At 34.2% G+C, this 23,572-nt stretch overlaps 1 protein-coding gene, 2 long non-coding RNA genes and 1 pseudogene across 3 annotated transcripts; all 4 read right to left on the bottom strand.

Annotated features, from left to right (window-relative positions):
- Nucleotides 1–2,603: 2,603 nt before the first annotated feature.
- Nucleotides 2,604–5,401, bottom strand: LOC113763477. Its single transcript, XR_003467351.1, has 5 exons — nucleotides 5,376–5,401; nucleotides 4,879–4,941; nucleotides 4,709–4,801; nucleotides 3,219–3,276; nucleotides 2,604–2,935 (listed from the first exon to the last, which is right to left on the bottom strand). It is a non-coding gene; the product is annotated as an uncharacterized LOC113763477 (long non-coding RNA).
- Nucleotides 5,402–5,431: 30 nt separating this feature from the next.
- Nucleotides 5,432–6,128, bottom strand: LOC113764009. Its single transcript, XR_003467437.1, has 3 exons — nucleotides 5,698–6,128; nucleotides 5,582–5,623; nucleotides 5,432–5,452 (listed from the first exon to the last, which is right to left on the bottom strand). It is a non-coding gene; the product is annotated as an uncharacterized LOC113764009 (long non-coding RNA).
- A 1,829-nt stretch (nucleotides 6,129–7,957) lies between these two features.
- LOC113760319 lies at nucleotides 7,958–9,576 on the bottom strand (annotated as a pseudogene).
- A 5,265-nt stretch (nucleotides 9,577–14,841) lies between these two features.
- On the bottom strand, nucleotides 14,842–19,371 carry LOC113759786 (ferruginol synthase-like). The gene is made up of 2 exons (XM_027302360.1): nucleotides 18,257–19,371; nucleotides 14,842–15,634 (listed from the first exon to the last, which is right to left on the bottom strand). Exons 1-2 carry the CDS (start codon nucleotides 19,148–19,150, stop codon nucleotides 15,026–15,028), a joined length of 1,503 nt encoding a protein of 500 aa, XP_027158161.1. The 5' UTR covers nucleotides 19,151–19,371; the 3' UTR covers nucleotides 14,842–15,025.
- Nucleotides 19,372–23,572: the final 4,201 nt, after the last annotated feature.

Genomic DNA, 23,572 nt, shown 5'->3' with positions numbered 1-23,572 from the left:
AAGAAACTTCTTGATCCCTTCTTGATCCATAATTTTTTTCTTTGGAAAAACTTGATCCATCACATTAGACCATGGTTCAAGCCAATGCCTGATCCATCATATTAGGCCATAGAGTTTTATCTTGAAACAAAGAAGACCCTAGTGCAGACTCATTGCACCAACTTTGGTAGTCAAAAAACAACACTCATCCAAAAGTCCCTCGGATCTCTTTCAAAGTGCTCTTTCGTTTTGCACATATGGACACGATGAATGGGACCAAAGATGTATAGTATCAATTTTAGAACCTAGAAATTAATTTATTTGTAATTATATCTCCGTTTGGATTGATCATTTTTTCAAGAATAAATTTTTCAAATACAATGTTACAATAATACACAATAACTCAAATAACATTTCATTCATACAATATATCAAAAAATTTTATAGTAAAAATTTTTTATATACACTGTTATAGTAAAACTTTTCAAAAATATTTTTAAAAGCAACTAATCCAAACGAAGTGTTGACTTAAAATACCGATTTCAGTAGTAGTGCTTGCTGCTCTGGCACCAGCCAGAGCCATATGGAGATGACTGATGAATATTGGTTCATGAGATTTCCAAACACGGAAAGAGAACATGATTTTCCATACAAAAGGCAAAAGTACCGAACCACTTCTCTTATGGCTGAATTATAAGCAGAATACTCAGATCCAGAAACGCGCTTTCACACGCTTAGAGTAGTCAAAGATTCAAGGAGAAAGAGTGCATAATCAGTTTCTTGATCATGATTCAGAAATTATACATTCCACCTATTTGGTGCCCACCAGTTGCGGTTAAATGACTCCACTAATTGGTTCAATGGCTTCACTAATTTTGCCAGTGTCTTCCCGTGAAGATTAGGCCTTGTTTGGATTGTATTTTTCTGAAATTTTTTTTGGTAGAAAATTACTGTAACGATTTGATATATACTAGGAGGCATAAAACGCGCGTTGCGCGTTGGGATAAATATAAAACATGCCCTCTTAAATATATGGAGTCATAGAACAAAAATATTTGTCGGTTAATAATTTTATGTACGCAGTTAAACATAAATATACATGAATAAATAAAAGGGTTGTTAAAATCCAATCCATATTACTTACGAAGATTAGAAATTTACTTCACCTTAAGATATCACCAAACTCTTTTGGATTCATTGTGCTGAAATATCACCTTAAATACTTGATACTGGAACTTTGGCGTTAATTCTTCTTGATCTTGAGCATACATGAACTGTACACTTCCATCCATTGTTGAAGACCTGACCTTACTTGGTTTCATTTCCAATGAGGTTTCTTCTCCATCATTTTTCATTATGAAAAATGCCCTGCCCAATTTTGAAGCAATAAAAATTGTAATTTATGTAGAAAAAGTACATTTTTAGTATAGGCATTTAACAAGTTTAGATAGTTAGAGCCTGTGCTCTAAATCTGTAGATGGCAAGAGGGATATAATTCATATATAATCATATGGCGTAATTCTTATCTTTATTTTAATGGGATCCTTCATACATAAAGTGCGTTTCACAGATAAAATTTCTTTTGATGCAGAAAGTGTCCTTAATAATTTTCATGCCACGAAGGACCACCAAATCCAGTAAATATATTTATAGTTGAAAATAGTTCTACATTTCTTGGTAAATTATTTTGAATTACTATGTAGTAATTTCAGTGTAGATAGTCCAGAGTTTCCATTAACATACTGGACGGTGCAATGATGTACTTTCCTCTTATTTTCTGTTGATTCTTGTCCACACATTTTTTTGGTATTTCCATGCAGATGAAGCCAAAAACACATTACCAAGGAATATTTAGACAAAAAGTTTGGCTCCTTTGGTGTTTGCAAATCATATTCATCCCAAAGGAACTGCAATGACTAATTATTAGTTAAAAAGATAGAGAGGACATCAAAGTAACCAAAGAAACTTTTCAAACATTCACTACTAAAGCTTGATGAGTGCAGCAAGTAGGTTAACATCAATTTTGTGGCTAAACACCCATTAGCAAAGCCTGAATTGCTAAACAAATGCAATAACTTGTTGAACATTAAACTTCTAGTGCTTTGAATGGAGAAAAAGGAGTAAAAGCAAACCAAGTTGTTTTGTCTTGTTTCATTTCTTGGTTTAATGAAGTGCAGAATAAAAAAAGTAAATGAACAAAAAAACACAGTACAAAATCTGCTATGTGGAGCAACATGAGACCCATATTACAAGACTTGTCAATTTCACAAAGTTGAAACCTCTTGAATTCAACAGGAACATAGACAAAGATAACAAGAAACCCTTTCATTCAAAGGAATCTACCCTTTTATTCATGTCTTCTCTAAAACCTGACGCAGCATGCTCTTGCAAATACACATAATGCTTAAAACTATCATTTTTCCCTTCATTTGCCGAAGAATAGGGCAAAAGAAACAGGGCTCAACACTTCCAAGCAGTTTTTTTAACAAAGGAAAAACTGTAATGCAACCTCCCCAGCCAAAGTCAACTATGGACAGTTCATTTATATGGCTATAGTTCATTTATTGCAAAAAACAGCCAAGAATTTGGCAGTTACAAATAATCATCCACAAAACAAATTGTCATAGAACGGAAAAGCATCATGTTCCATATACATATACAAAACGTAAGCCATGTACAAACTGAAATGGCAATTGAGCCATATCAATTAGCAACCTAGCTACTACAAAAGTTTCCGCAGTTAAGTTCTTTAACAATGATAAATACATATTAGACATTAACTAAAAACATCTAATAAAATTGTTATCTAGAAAAAGGCTAAAAAAAATAAAAATTACAATAATCAATTTAACATTGAGCTGCATTCCTAATCAGAAAACATGAATGTGTCACACAGGCAGGACAACAGATTCTTTCCTCTTAGCCGCCTAGCGACACGATCACTCAATTCAACGTTCTGCAGCAAAACTCAAAAGCATAGTCATAAACTGCATAAGTATGAACAAACAATACATTGCTAGTCTGCACACACTACTTATTCACAGTCAAAATCCAAACCCTTAGCTGTCTTACAATAATCAATTTAACAGTGAGCCGAATCCCTAATCAAACCAGATGAATGCCTAACACAAGATCACTTAGTCTAACATTCTACAGCGATAAAAACAGAGACATAAACATAACTACACAAGTATAAATAATCAAACAAAATACAAAATACAAAAACAATCCTAATATACCTCATGTTTAACTTCATAAACATAAAAAGCAGCCAAGCTAATCAATCGCCCGGCTTAGCTGCAAAAAGCCAGAACATTCACAAAGCCTAAATCAGGAAAAATCTCTTTTAGAGAAGAAAATAACTGTTAGTCTGCCTAAAAAGGATTAGTCCCACAATACAAACCATAAAAACCATTAACTCATTTCATTTTTTCGTAATCCAAATTCTATTCCTTCAATAAAAGAAGAGAAACACACAGAATTTGAGGTTTACACAAAATCAACAGACAACAAGCACAAAATTTCCTTCACACATCACAATCTCAAACACCAAAAGCAACTCAAAGCAATGACAAAATTTAACCGATTACAATAGTCACAAGTACAAAATTTCTTATGGAATCCACTCATTAATTGCAAATGGCTGATCCTTCAAGCCTCAGAACCACTAAGCACCAAAGCAAAACATAACAAAAAAAGAAAAAGAAAAAGACAGCCTCACATGCACAGAAATGAGAAGAGATGAGGAAACCAAGCAAAAAATGCTAAATCACCCAATTAAAGAATCTCCCCGGGGAAAAAATACAACCAACAAGTCTAGATCAAAGCAACAATTCAAAAGATTAAGCACATAATAAAAATCCCCTCTGAACATAACTCATTCCTGGAAAAATGTCAAGACAATTAATCAACATACAATTTTTGGTACAGAAGGCTCGAAAATTTCACAAATCTTGAGGGAAAATATGTCTACCATGGGAGAATACCAAGAAAATTAATGGTGACTAAGTTTTACCTTTTAACTTTAGCTGCCAGATTTTCGCTAAAGCTAAACACTCAATGGAATTGCTATCAAATATACTGAAATTCTTAACAAAATAGCAGTTTGATGTCTAAACTCCCTTTTTCAGGTTTTAATCTAACTAATGAAGTTAGTGAAGTTGCTCAAATCATATGCCAAAATCATGAATATCCACAAACTTAGTATCCAAACATTTCTTGATTAAAACAACTAACCAGTAAACCACAAATCCATTGTCAAAGGCTGAAAAATTAGGAACAAGCTCTCTTATTTATTACAATAGAAACCATGGCATAAAGCAATACAAAAGATATTTTTTAGCATAAAGCACCGAAAAAGGATCCGTGGTTAAGTTTGTCAATAGAAACCAAACTTTTTTATTTTATTTTGTCATTCTCCTACAGACAACTTGTTAAGTTTATTCAGGCCTTTAGTTTCATTAAGGCCCATAAAAATTACACATAATACATTGACAGGCAACCATATCACCATACACGTAGACCAGATAGTATTAACCACAAATCCTAACTTCATGGTATCTAAGATTTGACCGTACCCTTTTTCATTTCGGGGCAGGAAGATGATAGATGATAGATGAAAGGTTGTGTCTTATCTTATGTTTAGAGTCCATCAATTCTTAGTGTAATACGTAATAAGAAAATGTAGTACGAAGAATGAAGAATGCAGTACGAAGGTAAAGGAACTGACCACGTGAGACATGGAGTAATTGGTTAGATGGCATGTCTGAACATGGACCCCTAAAAGCTTTCTCGCATCCAAAATCTTGTTCGTCGATATTCCCTGCAGTAAAATGTCCTCCAATTGGTGCACTTTGGTGGTGTTAACAGAATTGGCAGAAGGCTAGAACATGAACTTACCTGTAAGTGTCACTTGTGAATCCTCAGGTATATCTACTATTATTTCTATAACTGTAGGCATTACTGCAAGAAAGGCCAAAAGAGCTGTAATTAATCAAGACTGAACTAACTAATTGGAAGACCAAAAAAGTGCAAAAAACTGAGGCTTGTTTAACACACACACACACATCTAAAGTGCTTTCGACCAACAACATGACAATAGGTAATAGTGCCACAAAACAGAAGAGTAAAAGGGAACTAAACTCGGTGTATAATCAGTGCAATTGAGAAGTTTTGGCTCAAAAAATGTTTTGTACTTGATGCAATTGTTATGATAATATGAATACTATTCTGTCATCATGGTGTTTGGACTAAAACATGGAAAAGTGACCTTTTACAATACTAAGAACCAAACAACACAAGAAAATCTCAGAATAGGAACTTGAACTGCTCTTGATTCGTGATGCAGCAATAGAAAAATGAAACAGAATTATTCCCGATGCCACAGAAAAGCTTACCCACAACATCTTCTCAATTGAAGGTGAGCAGGGAAAATGACAAGCTCTTGCTTTCCCTCATTTATACATTGCTCAACCTAACACACAGCTCAGCACCCAGAAAAGAAAACAAAATAAAAGGAAGTCAATAAAGAATGACAAATATAGCAAAACTGAAAGACAGAGACAAATAGAATTTGCAAGAAAAACAAGAACAAAAAAATTACCTGACGGAAGAAACTCCTATCAGACCTCGCACGTAAAAGGATCTGCAGAAAAGAGGAGCTTGTTAAAAAAAATAAAAAAAAAGAAGAAGAGGGAAATGGAGGAAATATTGAAATACCAATCTAAAGCATATATCTTCAAGTGCTAGTACCCAACATCCAATTCTTGCATCAATAAAGTGGAAATCTTTGAAACCCCACCTCACGGGCTCATCCAAGCTACAGAAATAAAAAATCTAAAAATTAAAAAGAATAACATAATCCTCATAAACAACAAAATAGTAGTAGCAATCAGAAAAGGGAAAAAAAGCAACAAAAAAAAAAGATCCGACAAGAACAGATAGTGTACTCGTTGTCTATTTTCAAAAAAAAAAATGCAAGATCTGACAAGAAGAGACGGTAAGATCTGACGAGAACAAGAATGCACGAAAAAAAATATGGAAGAAAAGGATGATTAAAGGAACAGAGAGAGAGAAACGAAGATGGTGGAAAGATCTGGAGAAGAGACGGCGGAAGAAAGAAGCGGCCGAGAGATTCTTGTGTTTTATGCGGCTAACCCTAAGCCGAGAAAGAAAATGGACACACGAAGCGCATCACGCGAAAAAGATGGGATGATCCACGTGCGCGGCACGTGAGAGGACGACGAAAACCAATCCAGGTCATCAGAGGCCTTCGGCTCTTTATCTACTTATGTTGATGAAGTAAAAAGGTGATTGAAAAATTTGTTTACGCAAAATGTAGCAATTTTTCTTTAGAAAATTGCTATCCAAACAAAGCCGTAACAATTTCTTGTGCATGGATTACCTGTTTTTCGAGATATTAGTTTTTATTTTGGGAGTTTAACGTAACACTCCAAAAATATTTTTAAAAACACATAAAAAATTTTCAAACAGACCTAATAATATATATATATATATATATCAAAAATTTACCACCTTTTTCTTCTTCTACCCACCATCCCTCCTCTCCTCCCTCCTCCACCACTGCAAAACCCCCCCCCCTCCCCCCTTCTTCCCACCTCCTTCTCCTTATCATGTGAATATGACACCAACCGAAGAACGTCATAGTTCGTGCCAAAAGTCAAAATACCTAGAGGTTATTTAATGTGTTTGCACCATTATTCCAATTCCACTTTAAAGATAGCTGAGTGCGTGTGCCACTTGATTGAAGTTTTACCTTACTTTGTCATTTTGCAGCATTTTATTGCCGACATTGTTCTGAACTTATTATGAGTCGTTAACCTAACAATTGTTTTATCTCAATCCTTTCTTTAGGGGCCTAATTTTAAATATGAAAATTGTTTGAAATGTCCCTAATATTTTGTCAAATAAAGTTTTTCTCATTCACTTTTAAAATAGTAATTTTACATTCCTTTCAAAAATCAAGTTAGTAAAATTTGATCCCAACCTAGATTTTCGATCATTTTTTATTCTGAATCCATCATGTGACTTACACACAATCACTTTTCAATTATTAAAAGGTTAGAACTTTATTTTTGCCCCTAAAAAATGTAGAATACAAGTTAAACCATATTTATTTTTTCCTAAAAAAGTGATATCGGATCCAATTCATATTTATTTTTACTATCGAAAAAGTGAAATTTTACCTTTTTGTACATAAAAATTGACTATATGTGGGTTGTGCAGTGATTTTAAACTAAAAAGTGATCAAAAATTTAAGTTGGAACTAAATTTTATCAACTTGATATTATTGTAAAAGACATAAAATTACTATTTTAAAAATAAAAGACAAAAAAGTTTATTTGACAAAATGTGAGTTACGTTTTGAATGATTATTCCTTTAAATATATATGTTTTGACTTTTGTTAACTTTAGAGTACTCATCAAGTTTTAGGTTCTTCAATATTAGATTAAGATAAGCCAGTAGATTAAGATATATCTAGAAATTTTCAATTCTCGTACTACCATTGTTCAATTTCATATAATTTTAACAATGGGTACATTTTCTTCAATAATATTAACTTTATTCTCTTGGTATATGCTATATTGAATTGAATTGTTTAAATACTTCAGTTTGTATTGATGGGAATTGTTAAGGTCACTCCCAAAATTGTTCATCACACTTCCGTAATTTGCTTTTGCTGTTGTTTTATTAGGTTATGATTCAAGAATTGTTGTCCTGCTTCCTAGCTTTATCGACATAATTAGGTCCGTAATTTAAGAGCTTTGCAAGTAATTAGTAATTTAGTGGAAGTTTCTTTTGAGTTGAAAGACGTTGGCCCACAATGGGAATTGGAAAAGGTTACATTTCGTCCTGTTTTAGAATATTTGCGCCAAGAGTAATATTACGTAGTTAATTTAACAGACACTAATCAAACCATTTATCGCAAAAGAAAAAAACAAAAACGTTTGGAAACTTCTACTTATCGTTATCGGCCAATAAGGGAATGGCATTAAGGGGCACAGCCTTCTGTACTAAAGCTCCAAATCTTTCAGTCATGTCAAGGTCTTCTGGTTTTACTCCTTCTTCAAGCTTCCAATCGAATTCATGAAGCAAAGAAGCTACTATGAGATGTATTATTCGATGAGCCAGCGACATTCCCAGACAAACTCTCCTTCCTGTGCCAAATGGCAGGAGCTCAAAATTATGGCCTTTCATATCCATTTCTCTAGCCAAGAATCGTTCTGGCACAAATGAATCAGGATCCAACCATGAGCTGGGATCCCTGCCAATAGCCCAAACGTTGACAAGTATTTGACCATCTTTTGGCACAGTGTACTGATTAATTTGTATGTCAGTTTCAGGTAGACGAGACAGAACTGTTGTGGAAGGGTGAAGCCGAAAGGTCTCCTTAACAAGTGCCTGCAAGTAAGGGAGCCTTGAGATGTCTGATTCTTGAACATATTTGTTTTGCTTTATGACTTCCCTGATCTCAGCTCTAGCTTTTGCCCTCTTTCCAGGGTTGCGTAATAACTCTGACATATCCATTCTACCGTGGCAGAAGTTGATTGTGATCCGGCAGTAAGTAAATCCTGACGTGGAGCAGAGTTGGAAGTTAATCATTGATTTTTCAATGTTTTCTTTTAATTCCATAATGATGATTTTTATTTTATTTTTCTTTTCGGTATCAAATCTAATGCTGAAAATCAAAGTGTATTACTCACCAGGAGCAAATGTTTGGTGTCCAGGTAGCTCCATTCACCTTCATTCTGCTCAGTGAGATTAAGAAGTGTTTCTAACAAGTCATCTCTCCTCGAGCAAGTCTTGGATGCACGTTTTTCTTGTAACTTTTGATTGATTATAACATCGAAAATTTCAAGCAGTTTGCCAAGATAAAACTTGGACTGGCGCCTTATGCCCTGTCGATCTATAACCCTAAGGACAGGTAAGAGGTCTGCATTATTTGGAGCGCCGAGAGTTGTCATCAGACCCGATACAATTTCTTTGAGTTCATGAGCTGAATTAGACTCATATTGAGCAAAATCAACTGAGCAGAGAGTCCTTAATATTAGGTTAATAGATGTTGTGAATGCAGCTTCGCCAATATTGACAGCTTTCCCATGAATGCAACACTGAATCAAATAATGACAAAGCTGTTGCACTTTCTCTTGTCGCAGCCCTTGACTTGCGTTCAGTCGTTCAGAAGAATATACATTTTCTTTGCACAGTTTGCGAATGTTTCGCCTTTGGTTTAAGGATGGTAGCCAACCAATAGAGTGTTTTTGATGGTCTAAAGCGTGGGCAGCATCAGTAACTACTCTTCTGGTGAAGGTATGGTCATATTTTTGTAACAATTCTTTGGCAATTTCTGGTGATGATACAACAATGGTAGTTTTGTTCCCCAGCTTAATTGGCATCAACGGTCCATAAATTAGAGAGAGTTTTGCAAGTGATCTGTGGAAGTTTTCACTGATCTGGAAAATGTTGCCAACTATAGGCAATGGAAAAGGCCCTGGTGGAAGTTTTCTGGATTTGAGAAATTGAACACAACCCCAGATTACAAAAACTAGGGAAACGAGAAGTGTTGGAACATCCATTCAAGTTCTCCTATCTCTCTCGTCTACCTACCGAAGACTTAATAAAATCAAATGCTGAAAAAATTTGGTCCAGATTCTAACTATTGCCGGCTTAAGTAGGCTCCTGTTTTAACTAGATAACTTAACAAAATTTAATTGGATAACTCTTGCAATCTCACTCTAATACTGCAGGAAGTGGGTTTTAACTTGCAAGTAGACAGTGATTGATCATTTCTTTTATCTCGATTTCATACTCGTGTTGTGTATCAGTATGGCATTGACGAAAAGAGTTCTAAACGAAATTTTGGAAAAATTTGAAAACAATACTCAAACTTATAGCTGTAGAGCATCCAATGAATCTAGAAATTTATGGATACTACTGGATTAAGAAAGTGCAGATTAGCAATATCAGTTTGCCAAGGAAATTGGCGTGATTGGCGTGATACTGAATGGGCTAATATTTAAGATTCACTAGTGTGCATACCGTAATTTCCTAATTATCTTATGCCAAGCTATGAAAATCCAAAAGAGAGCACAGCCTTTGGTACAAGATTCCAAAGCTCTGGGTCGTGCCTATACTTCTGTTTCCATCCCTACTTCAAGCTTCCTGTCCAACTGTAAGGCAAATAAGCTACGATGAGATGCAACATTAGATGAGACAGCAACTTTCTGATTTACGTTCTCCTTCCGGTACCATATGGAAGAAGCTCAAAATGCTGACATTTCACATTGATTTCTGTGTCAAAGAATCGTGTCCATAGCACGGTTCAAAATCGCGGTTGCGGTCGCGGTCCAAAACGTTCCATATCGATCTTGATATATCGGTCGCAGTTTCGGTGAAACGCAAATTTTGAAGTATTTAATATTCTAAAAATTGTTAATAATATAAAAAAAGTATGCTAAACAAAAATACTAAAAAAAATAGTAAAAGAAAATTTGTAAAATGTACTATTGTTATACATATTAAACACAATAAGTACTTTTAATCATTTAATACAATGGCATCACAAACAAAATCAAAATAACACAGATCACAATTTTAAAACTAATAATTGCAAAAGTAATATTAACCATTAATAATACAAAATAAGAATTTATTTATAGCACAAAGTTGAAATAATTTCGCTTATTTCATGATCAATCTCCTGCCAAAAATAAAAAGAAATCATATTAAATAAAAGACAAATATGTAAAAAGATATACTATTACTTTATATTTTCGTACCTGTTAATATCAAGTAGAATGGCGATGTGCTTCAAAATCACCCTTATTTCTAGATGAATGGTAAAATAGATGTGGAAGTGGCATACGACCTTGAGTAGGTAGTGTATAAAAGCTATCTGGTGTATTTGTTGGATGTGAAGATTGACTAAATGTTCCATAATCATTAGACGGAAGAACTTCTGGATTGGAGATGAATTACTCAGTATGATGGTTGTAGTGGGCCCAATCTACCACTGCCACGTGTCAGCTCAGATACCTCCACCTGCCAGCTCGGACGGGTCAACTCGGACAGAGGGCATTGTAGTTCGCACAGAGCGGCCGCCTCTTAGTTGGATGGGCCCGGTGGGCCGCGGCCTCCGGACTTTTCAGAGCTAGCATACGAAACCCTAGAAGAACTCCCTCTCCAATAGGATTCTGACTCCCATATGGAAATTTCTACCGCAAGGCCTATAAATATAGCACTATATGACAACACAAGGTACGCCATCTACAGTAGTCAATTCTATTGCTTTACTTGTAGCTACAGCTGACTCGACCGTCGGAGTCACAACGGGGATCTAGCCCCGTATTTGTTCCTTTTGCAGGTCAGCTCGCTCCTCTCTCTGGTACAAGTTCGCTCACGCTCAGTTCCCTCAGCCCGTTGCAGCTCAGTTCGGATCTTGTTTTCGGCATCACATCAATGGTAGTATCCAAACTCTCGATAGTTAACACTATCGCTAGTACTATATGATGCAGTAGAATCATGACCATAAAATCCAATGCTATTGGAATCAAAAGAAGAACCGTCATGAGATTTATCTATTTTTTTTTTCATAGTATCCACTACCATGAATGCTAGTAGACCTTTCGACTTGTCCAGATCCACCAAATAGCCCATATCTACTATAATAGTCAGGAGTTATTCCATATGATTGGTCATAGCCATATCTTAATTGACTAGTATTTCAGTTTTGGCTAGATTCATGCTCATAGGTTAGTTGTATATTCAAAATTTGCATCTGTTTATTGACTCCTCTATATCTTTGTGACTTTGAACGGTGAGAGAAAGTATGCTCACTCGAAAATTGAATTAAATTATTGAGGAATTGACATTGTACTTCTATGTCAGGATGATAGCCATGATCAGTATCTTGAGTGACATAATAATTATCTTATCCTTGATCCCATGACATACTTCTTGTTTGTTAGCTATCTTTTGTAACCACCACTGTGTTTCAAAAATTGTCCCCTCCATCTCCATTGTCACCATTGTCATCATCATCATTATCACTGTCACTTTTATTCGAAGATGATGAAATAATATGCTTACTAGTTTATTTAGTCACTTTTCTCCTTTCTACTTGATGATTCAACAACACTTTTCTTATTTTTTTTGGTAATATATTGGGACAATGTATCACCAAAATCATCATTGCCATGTTCTTGATATTCACCACTTTTTGATTCAGTTTGACGAATGCCCTTACTCAACCAATCCGGATTATCTTTAGGCAATGTGGATTGTTTATTTTCTCTTATCCAATCATCCAATATATCATCTTGGTGAAAAATATGATTCAAGTCAATTAGATTGTAGAAATCATCGGTATTTTTTTGATGCATCAAAATTTTCACTTTTAATTGCATATTGTAATGCACAAAAACTAATTTATGCAATTTTTTAACTGTCAAATGGTTATGTAGTTTTGTATGAATTAATGACCGCTCGCAACTAGAGGATGTGCAGGTTTGACTCAATATTTTTACTGTAATTTTCCTTAGATTTGACGCATCTTCGACGTAGTTAAGGTACCATTCAATTAAACAAACAAAGTATTATTATTATTATTTTAAAATTATAAAAATATTAATTTCATTAATATGATTTAAATGTTTATATAAGTATAAATTAAGTTGAAACTTGGAAAAGATTTCGATAATGCTCTTGCTGCAATAGCACTTCCAAATCCTCCTTTTTTGTCTACAAAAATTTTGATCTTCAAAAATAATATATACACAGGTGTTAAAATTTTAAAATTTGTTCATGAATATAATCATGAATATAAATAAATAAAATAATCAAAAAATATCTCATTTATTGAATCAACTTGTGCATCTAAATTCAGCTCCAACTTTGCAATGATTTTCTTCAATCATTTTCGAATTTCATCTAGATTAAACACACAAGTTCCAGAATATTGAAGGATCGGGTTTAAAAAATATACTAAATGCAATAAAATCACAAAATTAAAAAAATAAATAAATACATATATATTACATGTTTGAATTGCATGTAATATTTTAAATTATATACTGCATGTAAATTACAATGAAGTTGGCTGTATCATCTATTATCAATCACTTCCCAAATCTTTTTCCAAAATTTCACCAACTTTTGAATAACCATTTTTGCTCTATCCATTGCCTCATAAATAATTGACAATATTGATTTATTATCTTGATCAATAGCTTTTAAAACTTTGACCAGAGGCTCCATTATTGGACACACATTTCTATCATTTTTCTAAAACTTCTCTGACAATATCAACTTAGCTACTTTAATAGCTTCTATTTTTTTCTTGGTAGTGTTATTGAACTCTGCCTATTTATTCGAGGTGCACATTTTTTTCAGTTCTGTAAAATGCCGAGGAGGACTTTCCATAGAAATGAATTCAGTTGCAAATCTAGTGATACCTGGACGTAGCAGTTCCCTTTTTCTTGTATATATCTTTATTAGAATCACTACTTTGTCGTTATTATATATGAAACTTGTTATCTTCTTCCCCTGAATAATAGTTTCTTTTATATTTTCTATCTTGCCAATATTCTCGAACATCAAATCTATACAATGAACAGCTCAAGGTGACCAGAATAGATTTTTACTTTTTTTTTTCCCCTTCTTTGCAATGTGAACCAATTTTCGTTCTTATTTTTTTTTATTTCCACCCTTCTCCGGGAAATAATTGTCTTTCATTTCTTTTTTTTTTCTTCTTTTTCTTGGTTTTTTTCCCTCCAAACACGTAAAGTACAGAACCTTAAATTTGACACAAGGAGATAACTGCTTGCCCACATGACAAAAAGGAGTGCAAGCAAGAACGTAGCATCAATTAGCTCCATATATTTTCCTTGGCCATTCTTCTGCTTTCCTTTTTTCTTTCTTGGAACTCAAATCTGAATGGGAAAATACTTCATGTGCTGTAAATTTCATCGATCAGATATCACTTCCTGCTTTATATCGTCATAGGTGGGATCCTAGTATGTATGAATTCACCCTGCCAATGAGGATGCCCTTTTCTAATATTTGGACAAATGCAAGCTTCGCTGAACCATCATAAACAAATGACAATTTGATTAAAAATAAATAAATTGTTACCTATGTCCCCTGGCATTATAATTTGACCAGTTAGGTAGTATCAAGGGTGTCCCCATGACAAAAGATATACGCTACCAGCTAAAATTTACACATCAAGATTGGTCTATATATATATATATGAGAAAAGCTATTTAATATTTGTGCATGTTAATAACCTGTGGATTGTTGACAAAAATTATGAAGAGATCCATTTAAGTCACCATCTGCAGGCTGCAGTTGCAGCTACAAGCGGCAGTTGACTCTTAGGCTTAGTTTGGGAGTTTAGGATAGAAAAGAAAAGAAGGGAAAGCTTAAGTTATGAGAGAAGAGAAGAGGAGAGAAGAGATTGTTATGTTGTTTGGAAGTTTTGAGAATTAATGGAATGATTTTGGATATAGAAGTCATTAAATATTTGTTCAAGGCATTTTTAAGGACAAAATAGGCATTTTAGAAAAATTAACAAGTTTTCTCTAAACTTTCTCTCCATTTCTTTCCAATTTGGGAGGAAACATTTTTATCACTATTCATCCTCCCATTTCCTTTCTTTTCTTTCCTACTTAAAACTATCAAACAAAGGAAAATCAGTCTTTCTCTTCTTTTCCCTTCTTTTCTATCCAAATCATTCACTCCCAAATGAAGCATAATTTGGAGAGAATTGCAGGAAACTACTTATTGGATTTGATTGAGGTTACAAATTCAAGAAGGAAAAAAAAATACTATAATACATGAGATGAATTGCACTATGTGTAAAATTTGTCACTGATTATGTAAGAGTTCATAATTTATAGTAAATCGTAACGTACAACATAATTTATGCAAAACGAAGTCAAACATCTCAATTGCATCAAAATTCACAAGGAGTGCTTTCTCTACTCATCTGAAATGATTAAGCCTTCAAATTGCTATATATTGGAGTCACAGCTTAACAGGAATAGCCTTTAGAGGCCAAGCCCTCTGAACTGTCAACCCAAATTTTTCTTCCATGTCTAAATCTTCTGGTTTCATTCCATCTTCCAGTTTCCAGTCAATGTTGTAAATGAAAGAAGCTAGCATCAAGTGTACCATCCGATAACCTAGAGGCAATCCTGGACATATTCTCCTCCCAGCGCCAAAGGGAATGAGCTCGAAATGCTGGCCTCTCACATCAATAATGTCACTGCCTAAAAATCGTTCAGGCTCAAAATTCTCAGGATTTGACCACATTGTCGGATCTCTACCCGAAGCCCACACGTTGACAAGCACCTCTGTGTTTTTTGGCACTATGAAACCATTGATTTCTACATCTTCATCAGCTTTGTGAGGAATAAGTAATGGCGCTGGAGGGTGAAGTCGAAAGGTTTCTTTGATCACTGCTTGCAAGTAAGGGAGTCTCGAGATATCTGATTCTTGGACTCCTTCCTTCTTTCCAATGACTTCCTTGAGCTCTGCTCTAATGTTTGCGATCTTGTCAGGACTGCGTAATAACTCTGCCATTGCCCACTCCACAGTGACTGATGCTGTTTCTGTCCCTGCAAGAAATAAATCCTAATGGAAACCAGAGCTACATTGATGTCAGGCCAACAAATTTTCCACTTAAGTGATGGAAAAAGTGGAAAGTTTGAACATATATATATATATATATATATATATATAGAAAAGTATTTTTATTCCACCCTCCATTTCCTGGAAAAGAATCACTTGTAAATCTTTTTTTTCACATATATTATATAGTTTTTCTTTATTTGGTGCCCTGAGGACATTCTATCAGCAAATTGGAAAAGGAAAGTGGATCTCAATTAGTGCTTTAAAATTATTGAACACCCCTAAATTGCAATGATTTTGCAGAAGAATATTTTGTATTTTTTGCTGCCGTTATTCCTCCCTTGAATTGTTCTTGATTGTTATATCACAAGTTACTATTTGTTTTTTCTTGTTACCTGAAATTTTATACATGGTGGTCTCCAACTTTGTACATTTTAAGAAGTTTGCAAAAATTTAAATTGTCTAACAATGAGTAAGCATTTCAAGATACATCATCATCATAGTTTATGTGAACTAGAAGAGGGAAAAGAAAATTTAAAAAAAAAAAATCTCTTGCATTTTTTGACCCATCGAAGAGAATACAACCCTTTTCAGAGAGAGAGAGAGAGAGAGAGAATATAACTAGGTTATTATTAGTACCAAAATTAATCCACTATATCAGCCAATCTAATGTGAAAAAAATACTAATTAACTCAATAATAGACAGAGAAATACTTTTATTTACCTTTGAGATTGTATGTAAGTAGCAAAATTTGAAATATTGAAAATTCATTAAGAATTCATTGATTTGGGTTGTACCTCTAAAAATACAAAAAAAAAAAAAAAGATACAACCACACGACAAGAAGTAGATTAACAAGGGAATAAATTTGAAAGTGAATTAGTTTGAAAATAATTTTAAAGAAGAACAAGGTTATATATCATGCAAAGAAACTGTCATTTCCTGCCCTACAATTTGCTAACCTGAGTGCCCTCCAATTACAAACCATGTATGGCTGTTACTACGGCTAGAGGATATCATTTCTCCATGTTAAAGAAAGGTCAATTTTTATGACTGTCATTGAGGTTGCCATCTATCTTCTTAGGGGTGCCAACGGAGCGAAATTACACATATTGATTGTCATTGATGTACAGGATCAGTCCCAGGAGCAATGGAATTTCGAAGAAATTTATTAAATATAGACAAAGGTTTTAGATGGGTTAACAACAAGCCTACAAACGGTTTGACTTTAAAAAAAATTGGATAAATTACTATTTATCTCCCTATGATTTCGCATTATATGAGATAATACTCCTACAATCTTATAATATAATATCCACTTAATCCCATCATAGTTTAATGTAAAGTGAAAAATTGACAGAAAGCACATCCTAACATGCTGATTAATGCTAATGCTCGCTAAAAACACCGCGAGGTATGGAATATGCTGAAATATAAAATATTCACTTAACTTGCTTGTGATTTCACATTCGATCACATAATGAAAATCTTAGGCCTTGCTTGGATTGCTGTTTTCCGTAAAAAAATTTCGTCATTTTTCGTGAACACATTTTTCTATTACCTTTTTTCCTCACATACATCAAATCGCTACAGTAATTTTTCCATGAAAAATGACGGAAAATGCAATCCAAACGGGACCTTAGGATTCAATAATATCCAGTTAACATTCTTATTGTTTTATGTAAAGTGGTTAGAGGCTTGTTATGTTTAATATATATTTACAAAAAGGACATAACTAGAATTTTAACTAATGCCGTTATGGATGTGCTTTCCGTCAATTTTCTACTTTATATAAAATCACAGAGGATTGAGTAAATATTATAAGGGAAAATGACATATTTCATCCCTCACATTTCACAAAAATATTCTTTTCGTCCCTCACTTTTAAAATGAAGCAATTTCATCCCTGACATTTAAAAATTAAAGCTATTACATCCCTGAACCTAATTTTCAATTTGAATCAAACCATCCAATAACCCAGTAATAAATTTTGGAGATAGAGTGGATAGGTCACTCGGTCAATTTCATCATATTCACATAACATTTATCAAACCAAAAAAATAAACATTATAACATAAAGGCCATTATTTGTCTTGGAATAGTCGGATTTTTCTTTTGGGTAAATCTTTTCATGCATCGTTAGTATATTCGCTTGCGAGTCTAGATGTGTATCACAAATACAAAATTTGGTGTTTAAATTTAAATTGAAATGATATGGTAGGTACATAAAACCATCAATGTATACAATGACAATGTAGGAATTCAAGTTGAGTTATATTCAAGTTGAGTTAACCAAGTGATTTACCAATTATACCTCCAAAATTTGTAATCAGGTTGATAGGTGGTTTGATTCAGATTGAAAATTGGGTTCAAGGATGTAATAGCTTTAATTTCTAAATGTCAGGGACGAAATTGCTTCATTTTAAAAGTAAGGGACGAAAAGAATATTTTTGTAAAATGGGAGGAATGAAATAGGTCATTTTCCCATATTATAAACCTTAAGAAGATTATGTGGCGTATATGCAAAACCACAAGGAGTAAATAGTAATTTACATACTTACAAATAAATAAATAAATAAATAAAGATGAGTAATTTATCCTATTAACAGAATTTTTGACACTCACCAGAAGCAAATGTTTCAGATCATTGCGGCAGAACTCAGACTCGTTCTTTATACTATGATCCAAGAGACCTTCCAACAGATCATTTTTCTTAGTCTCTGATGTCCCTCTAACTTGCAGCCGTTCATCAATAACGTCATCAAAAATGGCAAATAGCCTTTGCATATAGAACGTGATGCGACGCCTGATGCCTTGGGGATCAATCATTTGTAGGACAGGAAAGTAATCCGCAAGATTAGGGGCCCCGACATTTTTCATTATACCCCACACAATCCCCTTGAGTTCTTGAGATGAATTAGAATCATAGTTAGCAAAATCGACTGAAAATAGAGATCTTGATATTAAGTTCAGAGATGTTGTGAAGGCTGCATCACTAACATTAACAATTTTCCTGCTAACGCTACACCTCTGCAAATAGTCGCATAATTCTTGCAGCTTCTCCCGACGAGAGCCTTGACTAGCATCAAGTTTTTGCAACGAAAACAGTTGCTCTTTGCATATCTTTCGGAGATTACGCCACTGGCTCGAAGCTGGCAGAAAGACTATCGAGGCTTTATCGTGATCAAGTGCCTGGACTGCATTTGCCACTGCACGGCCGGAGAAAAGTTGGTCATATTTTTGTAGTACTTCGCTGGCAATTGTTGGAGATGACACAACTACCGTTCTTTTGCTCCCCAGCTTAAGAGACATTAGAGGACCATAAATTTTGGAGAGTTTGGCAAATGATTCATGAGGTTTCTGACCAACGTTTAGGATGTTACCAATGATTGGAATTGGATAAGGGCCCGGAGGAAGCCTGGCTATTCTCCTGGACCTTAATTCGGATACGAGGAAATAAGTGCTTGCCCAGATGACAAAAAATAGTGCAAGCCAAATTATAGCATCAAAAAGCGCCATGTTTTCTGATTGCGAATTCTTCTGTTTATGTTTTTCTGGCACTCAATCTATCAGAGAGCGAAACTAATAAAAAAAACTTCTAAATTGAGCGCTTGAGTTGAACTATATATCATACATGCACAGCTAAAGAACACGAAGAAAGACTTGTACTGCATAGAATGGTATGCTGGCCAAACTACTAAGAATAGTTTGTATGGACAACATAGAACCTATCACAAAGAGACCATCTTGCCGTACTAAGCACCACAGTACCACACATTCTCATATACCAATTGACTTTTATTTCTTATACTAATAATTCCACTCAATTCACTTTTTTTTTTTTCAGCAACGATACATTTGTATAACCTATTCTATCCTAATCTAGGGGGAGGGGGAGCCTAAGGAGACTCCTATTCTATCCTAATCTAGGGGGAGGGGGAGCCTAAGGAGACTGTTGTAGGGGTTAATGGGTATACAGGCCCAACTAGACCAAGGGAGTACTATGGCACAACCCTTAGATTTTTTTTGCTGCTGATAAGGTTTGAACCCTTACCAACAGCCCAACTGGTGCCACTGAGCCATTGGCCCAGTGGTTTCCACTCAATTCACTTGAGAAGTGCATTTCGCTTCCACCGTACTCCAGGCAACTCAAACTTATCTACAACTAAATGCCTTGAAAGATATGTGGTGCCCAAGTCCTCCAAATTCACCACAAGCGGACAATGGCTCCCGGTAGTTTATGGCAATTATTGCTAGAAATATCTTGGTTATTTTCAGTCGAGTTGAAAGACTCTATGGCTGATTGGGACTGGTAAGTGAAATTGTGATTCTATGCGATTTGGTCCAGTTGTTGCATTTGTCAGCACATTATTTGATGTACAATCACATTGTATTATTATATCCGTCAAAAAAGTAATGTATATGAATAAAATGCTTCACATATATTTAGTACGACACTATAATGCGGTTGTACACCAAGAATTTAAATGTATACAATAACTAAACCTAACCACACTGACCGTGAATCTGCTCTGTTTATACTTTTTGGTGTTGTAATTAGTATAACAGGATATCCTTTTGTTTTTGGATGGCAGGACCCCTTTGTTGGAGGGACAATATCAGCTTGAGGTTTTCTTATAATATCACTTAGCACCCTTAAAGTATTAGAAATCTTATTTACCTCCCTCAGCAGTGTGGTGCGACCACATGTCCCAATCAAAGGCTAGAAAATGATGATTTTACCCTTGGAATTTGGATATGTGTTTAGAAAAAAGCTAGGAAAAGCAAAAAATTATTTAATCTAAAATACTTGAGAAGAAAATATCAAAAATGCAAATGGCACTATTTTGGGTGCATATTTCAGGTTAAAGATGGATTTGAAAAAAATTGTATATTGCACTGCTAAAAAAATACAAAATATTTAGATTCCTATCAGTTTTAAAAATTATAATTGCCATCTTGTGGGTCCATTGACAATATCAATTCCATATGTTGAACGATGTTCGTGCATGATTTGCCATATTGTGCTATCAATCTTTTTCTTAGGTGCTCTTCCTTTTCCCCACTTGTTGCTAAGTTTTTGGCTTCATATTCTAGTATTTTTATGTTGTTGTTGCAGCTGCAGAAGTGACTATTGCAATAATGATCTTCGAGTTGCCTTATTGGTGCAATCTTGTTAATTGTCAACACTTAGCTTTCCAACATTTATTAATTTTTTTTTATTTCAGTTATAAAATTCATGAATGGCATGGCATAAGGGTAGTAATGAATAGATAATATAATTTCTCCTCGGATGCATTTTTTTAATCTTATTTTTACCAAAAAGGGCTCATATTGGGTTTGTTTGGATACGAAATTATTTGTAAAAGAATTTGAGTTTATTGCAACACAAATACATTTTCCAATTGGAGATGGAAAGAATGTGAAGTGGATGTGAGGGTAAAAAAAAAACACATTTTTAATCACTTTTTTATTTTTCTAATTCTTTTTACCTCATATACTTTTTTTCTTAAATCTCATATACATCAAAATATCAAATCACCACAAGTGCCACAATGTTATTCTATTTTTTTTTTTTTCCTGAATAGCCACCAACCAAACACACTCATTGTTGCATAAATTGTCATTCCAAGGGAAGTAGATAAGATTTTCAAGACTTTAGGGGTGCTAAATGATATTTTGAGAAACCTTAAAGGAGGTTCCTAAAATTATCCCTTTGTTGAAATTAACCCTGCCAATGATGATTTCCTTTTTGATAAACACCATGTCATCTGTGTGATATCATGCATAGTATTAAGTCAATGATGTCTAGATTACCAACAAAAACTATTGACAATAGCCATTTAAACAACCACCTGGCAAATCAGCCCGCTTGGTTACTGGCATGTCTAATTTTGTCTTGTCAGCTTGGTACAATTCTTATTAGGGATGGTAATATATAAGATAAAATCTAAAAGCCGTGGTTAAGAGATACCAAATACTCAAATCCCACGGAAATACACATGAAATAGTCTATTTAATAACAATTTACTTAAATCAATTTGTGATACGGTTCGAAGGTTCCTCAATCCATCATTCTGTATCAATAGCGCGGCTAAGAAAGTTAGATTAGGTTGAATAATTAAGTAATTGTAGTATTTTAAGTAGCAGTTTTAGTATTATCTTTATTAGTTTTCTTATTAATTTTATGAATAAGGGTTGTAATTATGTGATAGAAGAGAAAAGGTCGTGAATGAAGTTGAATCAAGTCGAGTCGGGCACCCAATATAGAACCTATCATAAGGTCCGTCATATTCTGGTTCTTGTATAGTTTGTATAGTCACCACTAAGATAGGTGGTAATCGTTGAGTCTGACATAGAGCCAAATATTGACAGACATCATCTTAGCTAGACAACGTAATTTTACTTGTTTAGGGTTTTATGTATATTTTATTTCCTTTTTTAGAGTTCGGCTCATTGTGACTTATAAATAGATGTAGTTAGGACTTTTGTAATTAATTGTTTTTTTATAAAATATCAATGAAACTTTCATTGCACCAATTGTTGAGAGCTTTCTCTTGTTATCATCTTTGATTCGTGTTCTGAGGTTTGAACCTAATTTGACCCTTTATTCTTCTATGGATTTCGTTCGTGAAACAAATCCAACATCTATGCTTCCGCTACTGAATCAATTTGAAGCTTTTTAATTTCATCAATTGTAAGTTGTTATTTGGCTGCAGCTGCACGAAAGCTCAAACTCCCACACTTGGATTTCTTGTATACTAGTTTAACATCAATGATATTAGAGGCCTTCTTAGAAATTGAAATCTATGAATAAGAAATATATATTTGTATGACATAACACTCGTGAGACTCTTGATTGAGACTGTCTTAAGCAAAAACATATCTGTTTGTTTGATTAAATTTCAGACTTCAGTGGCTCGACCGGTAACAAATAACTCGTCAGTACCCGAATTTGACCTGATCCCGAGTTCAGTATGTACGTTTGGTGAACAAATTTATAAGTCCAACAGGTAATGGATTGGGTATGAGTAGTTTAGATAGGTATCTTACTCGTTGCCATCTGTGTTTTTTACAAAATTTGGTGTATTTTCACTAAATTGATACACACAAACGAAATTCACCGTGTTCGAGTGGCTGCTAGTTGCGGCTGTGGACTCTGTATTTGGTGTTTTGGCGTTGCAGGAAACTGCTTGGACTGACTTAGCGTAGGCTGTGGTGCATAATCGATTTGGATTCAAATCATAAATCAAGAAGGGCAAGAGTAACTGCTGCATGAGGTGAATTGCACTATACATCTTATTCAAGAATAATTATTTGGTTAAGGTTAACGATTTGTATACTTTAGTAGCACACAGCATATTATGAAATTAGGAAGAAGAAAATGTAAACAACCAAAGATCACATTCAGGCATCTGGTAATGCAGTGAATTTACTCTACGTTATATATCTAGCCATTGTACATTTGAAAGGTTGTTTCATATGTGCTCCTTTTGTCTAACTAATAGTGATAAAAATTATCTAAGCTCTAGTATCAGCATATATGCCTTAGGCATCACAATTGATGAGGAATTGGTGTTTCCTCAGTGTTAAGCACACTGGTTGTAAAGTCAATTCGAGCCTTTGCTCGCACTTGTATATCTTTTGAAAGTAATATAATCAAATATCGTTTCGGAAAAAAAAATATATCTAGCCATTGTCTTTCTACCTATTTCTTTTCTTTTCTTTTCTTTTTTTGTTTTGAGAAATTTTCCTTTGAATTGATAATGAAAAAAATTAACTGAAACCCGGTTTTCTTGCATTTTTCCAGTTTCAAAAAAATATATATATTCTCAGGAAAAGATTTTGGGGGAAAAAGTCTTTACAACATCTCAGTTCCAATAATAAGTCTAGTATTATTTCAAATGGATATCTCAGAACTGAGAAATCTGGGAACGCTTT

The sequence above is a fragment of the Coffea eugenioides genome, chromosome 2 (assembly GCF_003713205.1).
Source record: "Coffea eugenioides isolate CCC68of chromosome 2, Ceug_1.0, whole genome shotgun sequence".
NCBI lineage: Eukaryota > Viridiplantae > Streptophyta > Magnoliopsida > Gentianales > Rubiaceae > Coffea > Coffea eugenioides.
The sequence above is the reverse complement of the archived record's forward strand: the minus strand, read 5'-3'. Positions and strand labels throughout refer to the sequence as shown.

Excerpts from the sequence above, each read along its gene's own strand:
- LOC113759786 (XM_027302360.1), bottom strand. The coding sequence starts at position 19,150 with ATGGCGCTTTTTGATGCTATAATTTGGCTTGCACTATTTTTTGTCATC. Across the intron at positions 15,635-18,256 it reads ATCTGAAACATTTGCTTCTG|GATTTATTTCTTGCAGGGAC; the intron begins GTGAGTGTCAAA and ends GGTTTCCATTAG.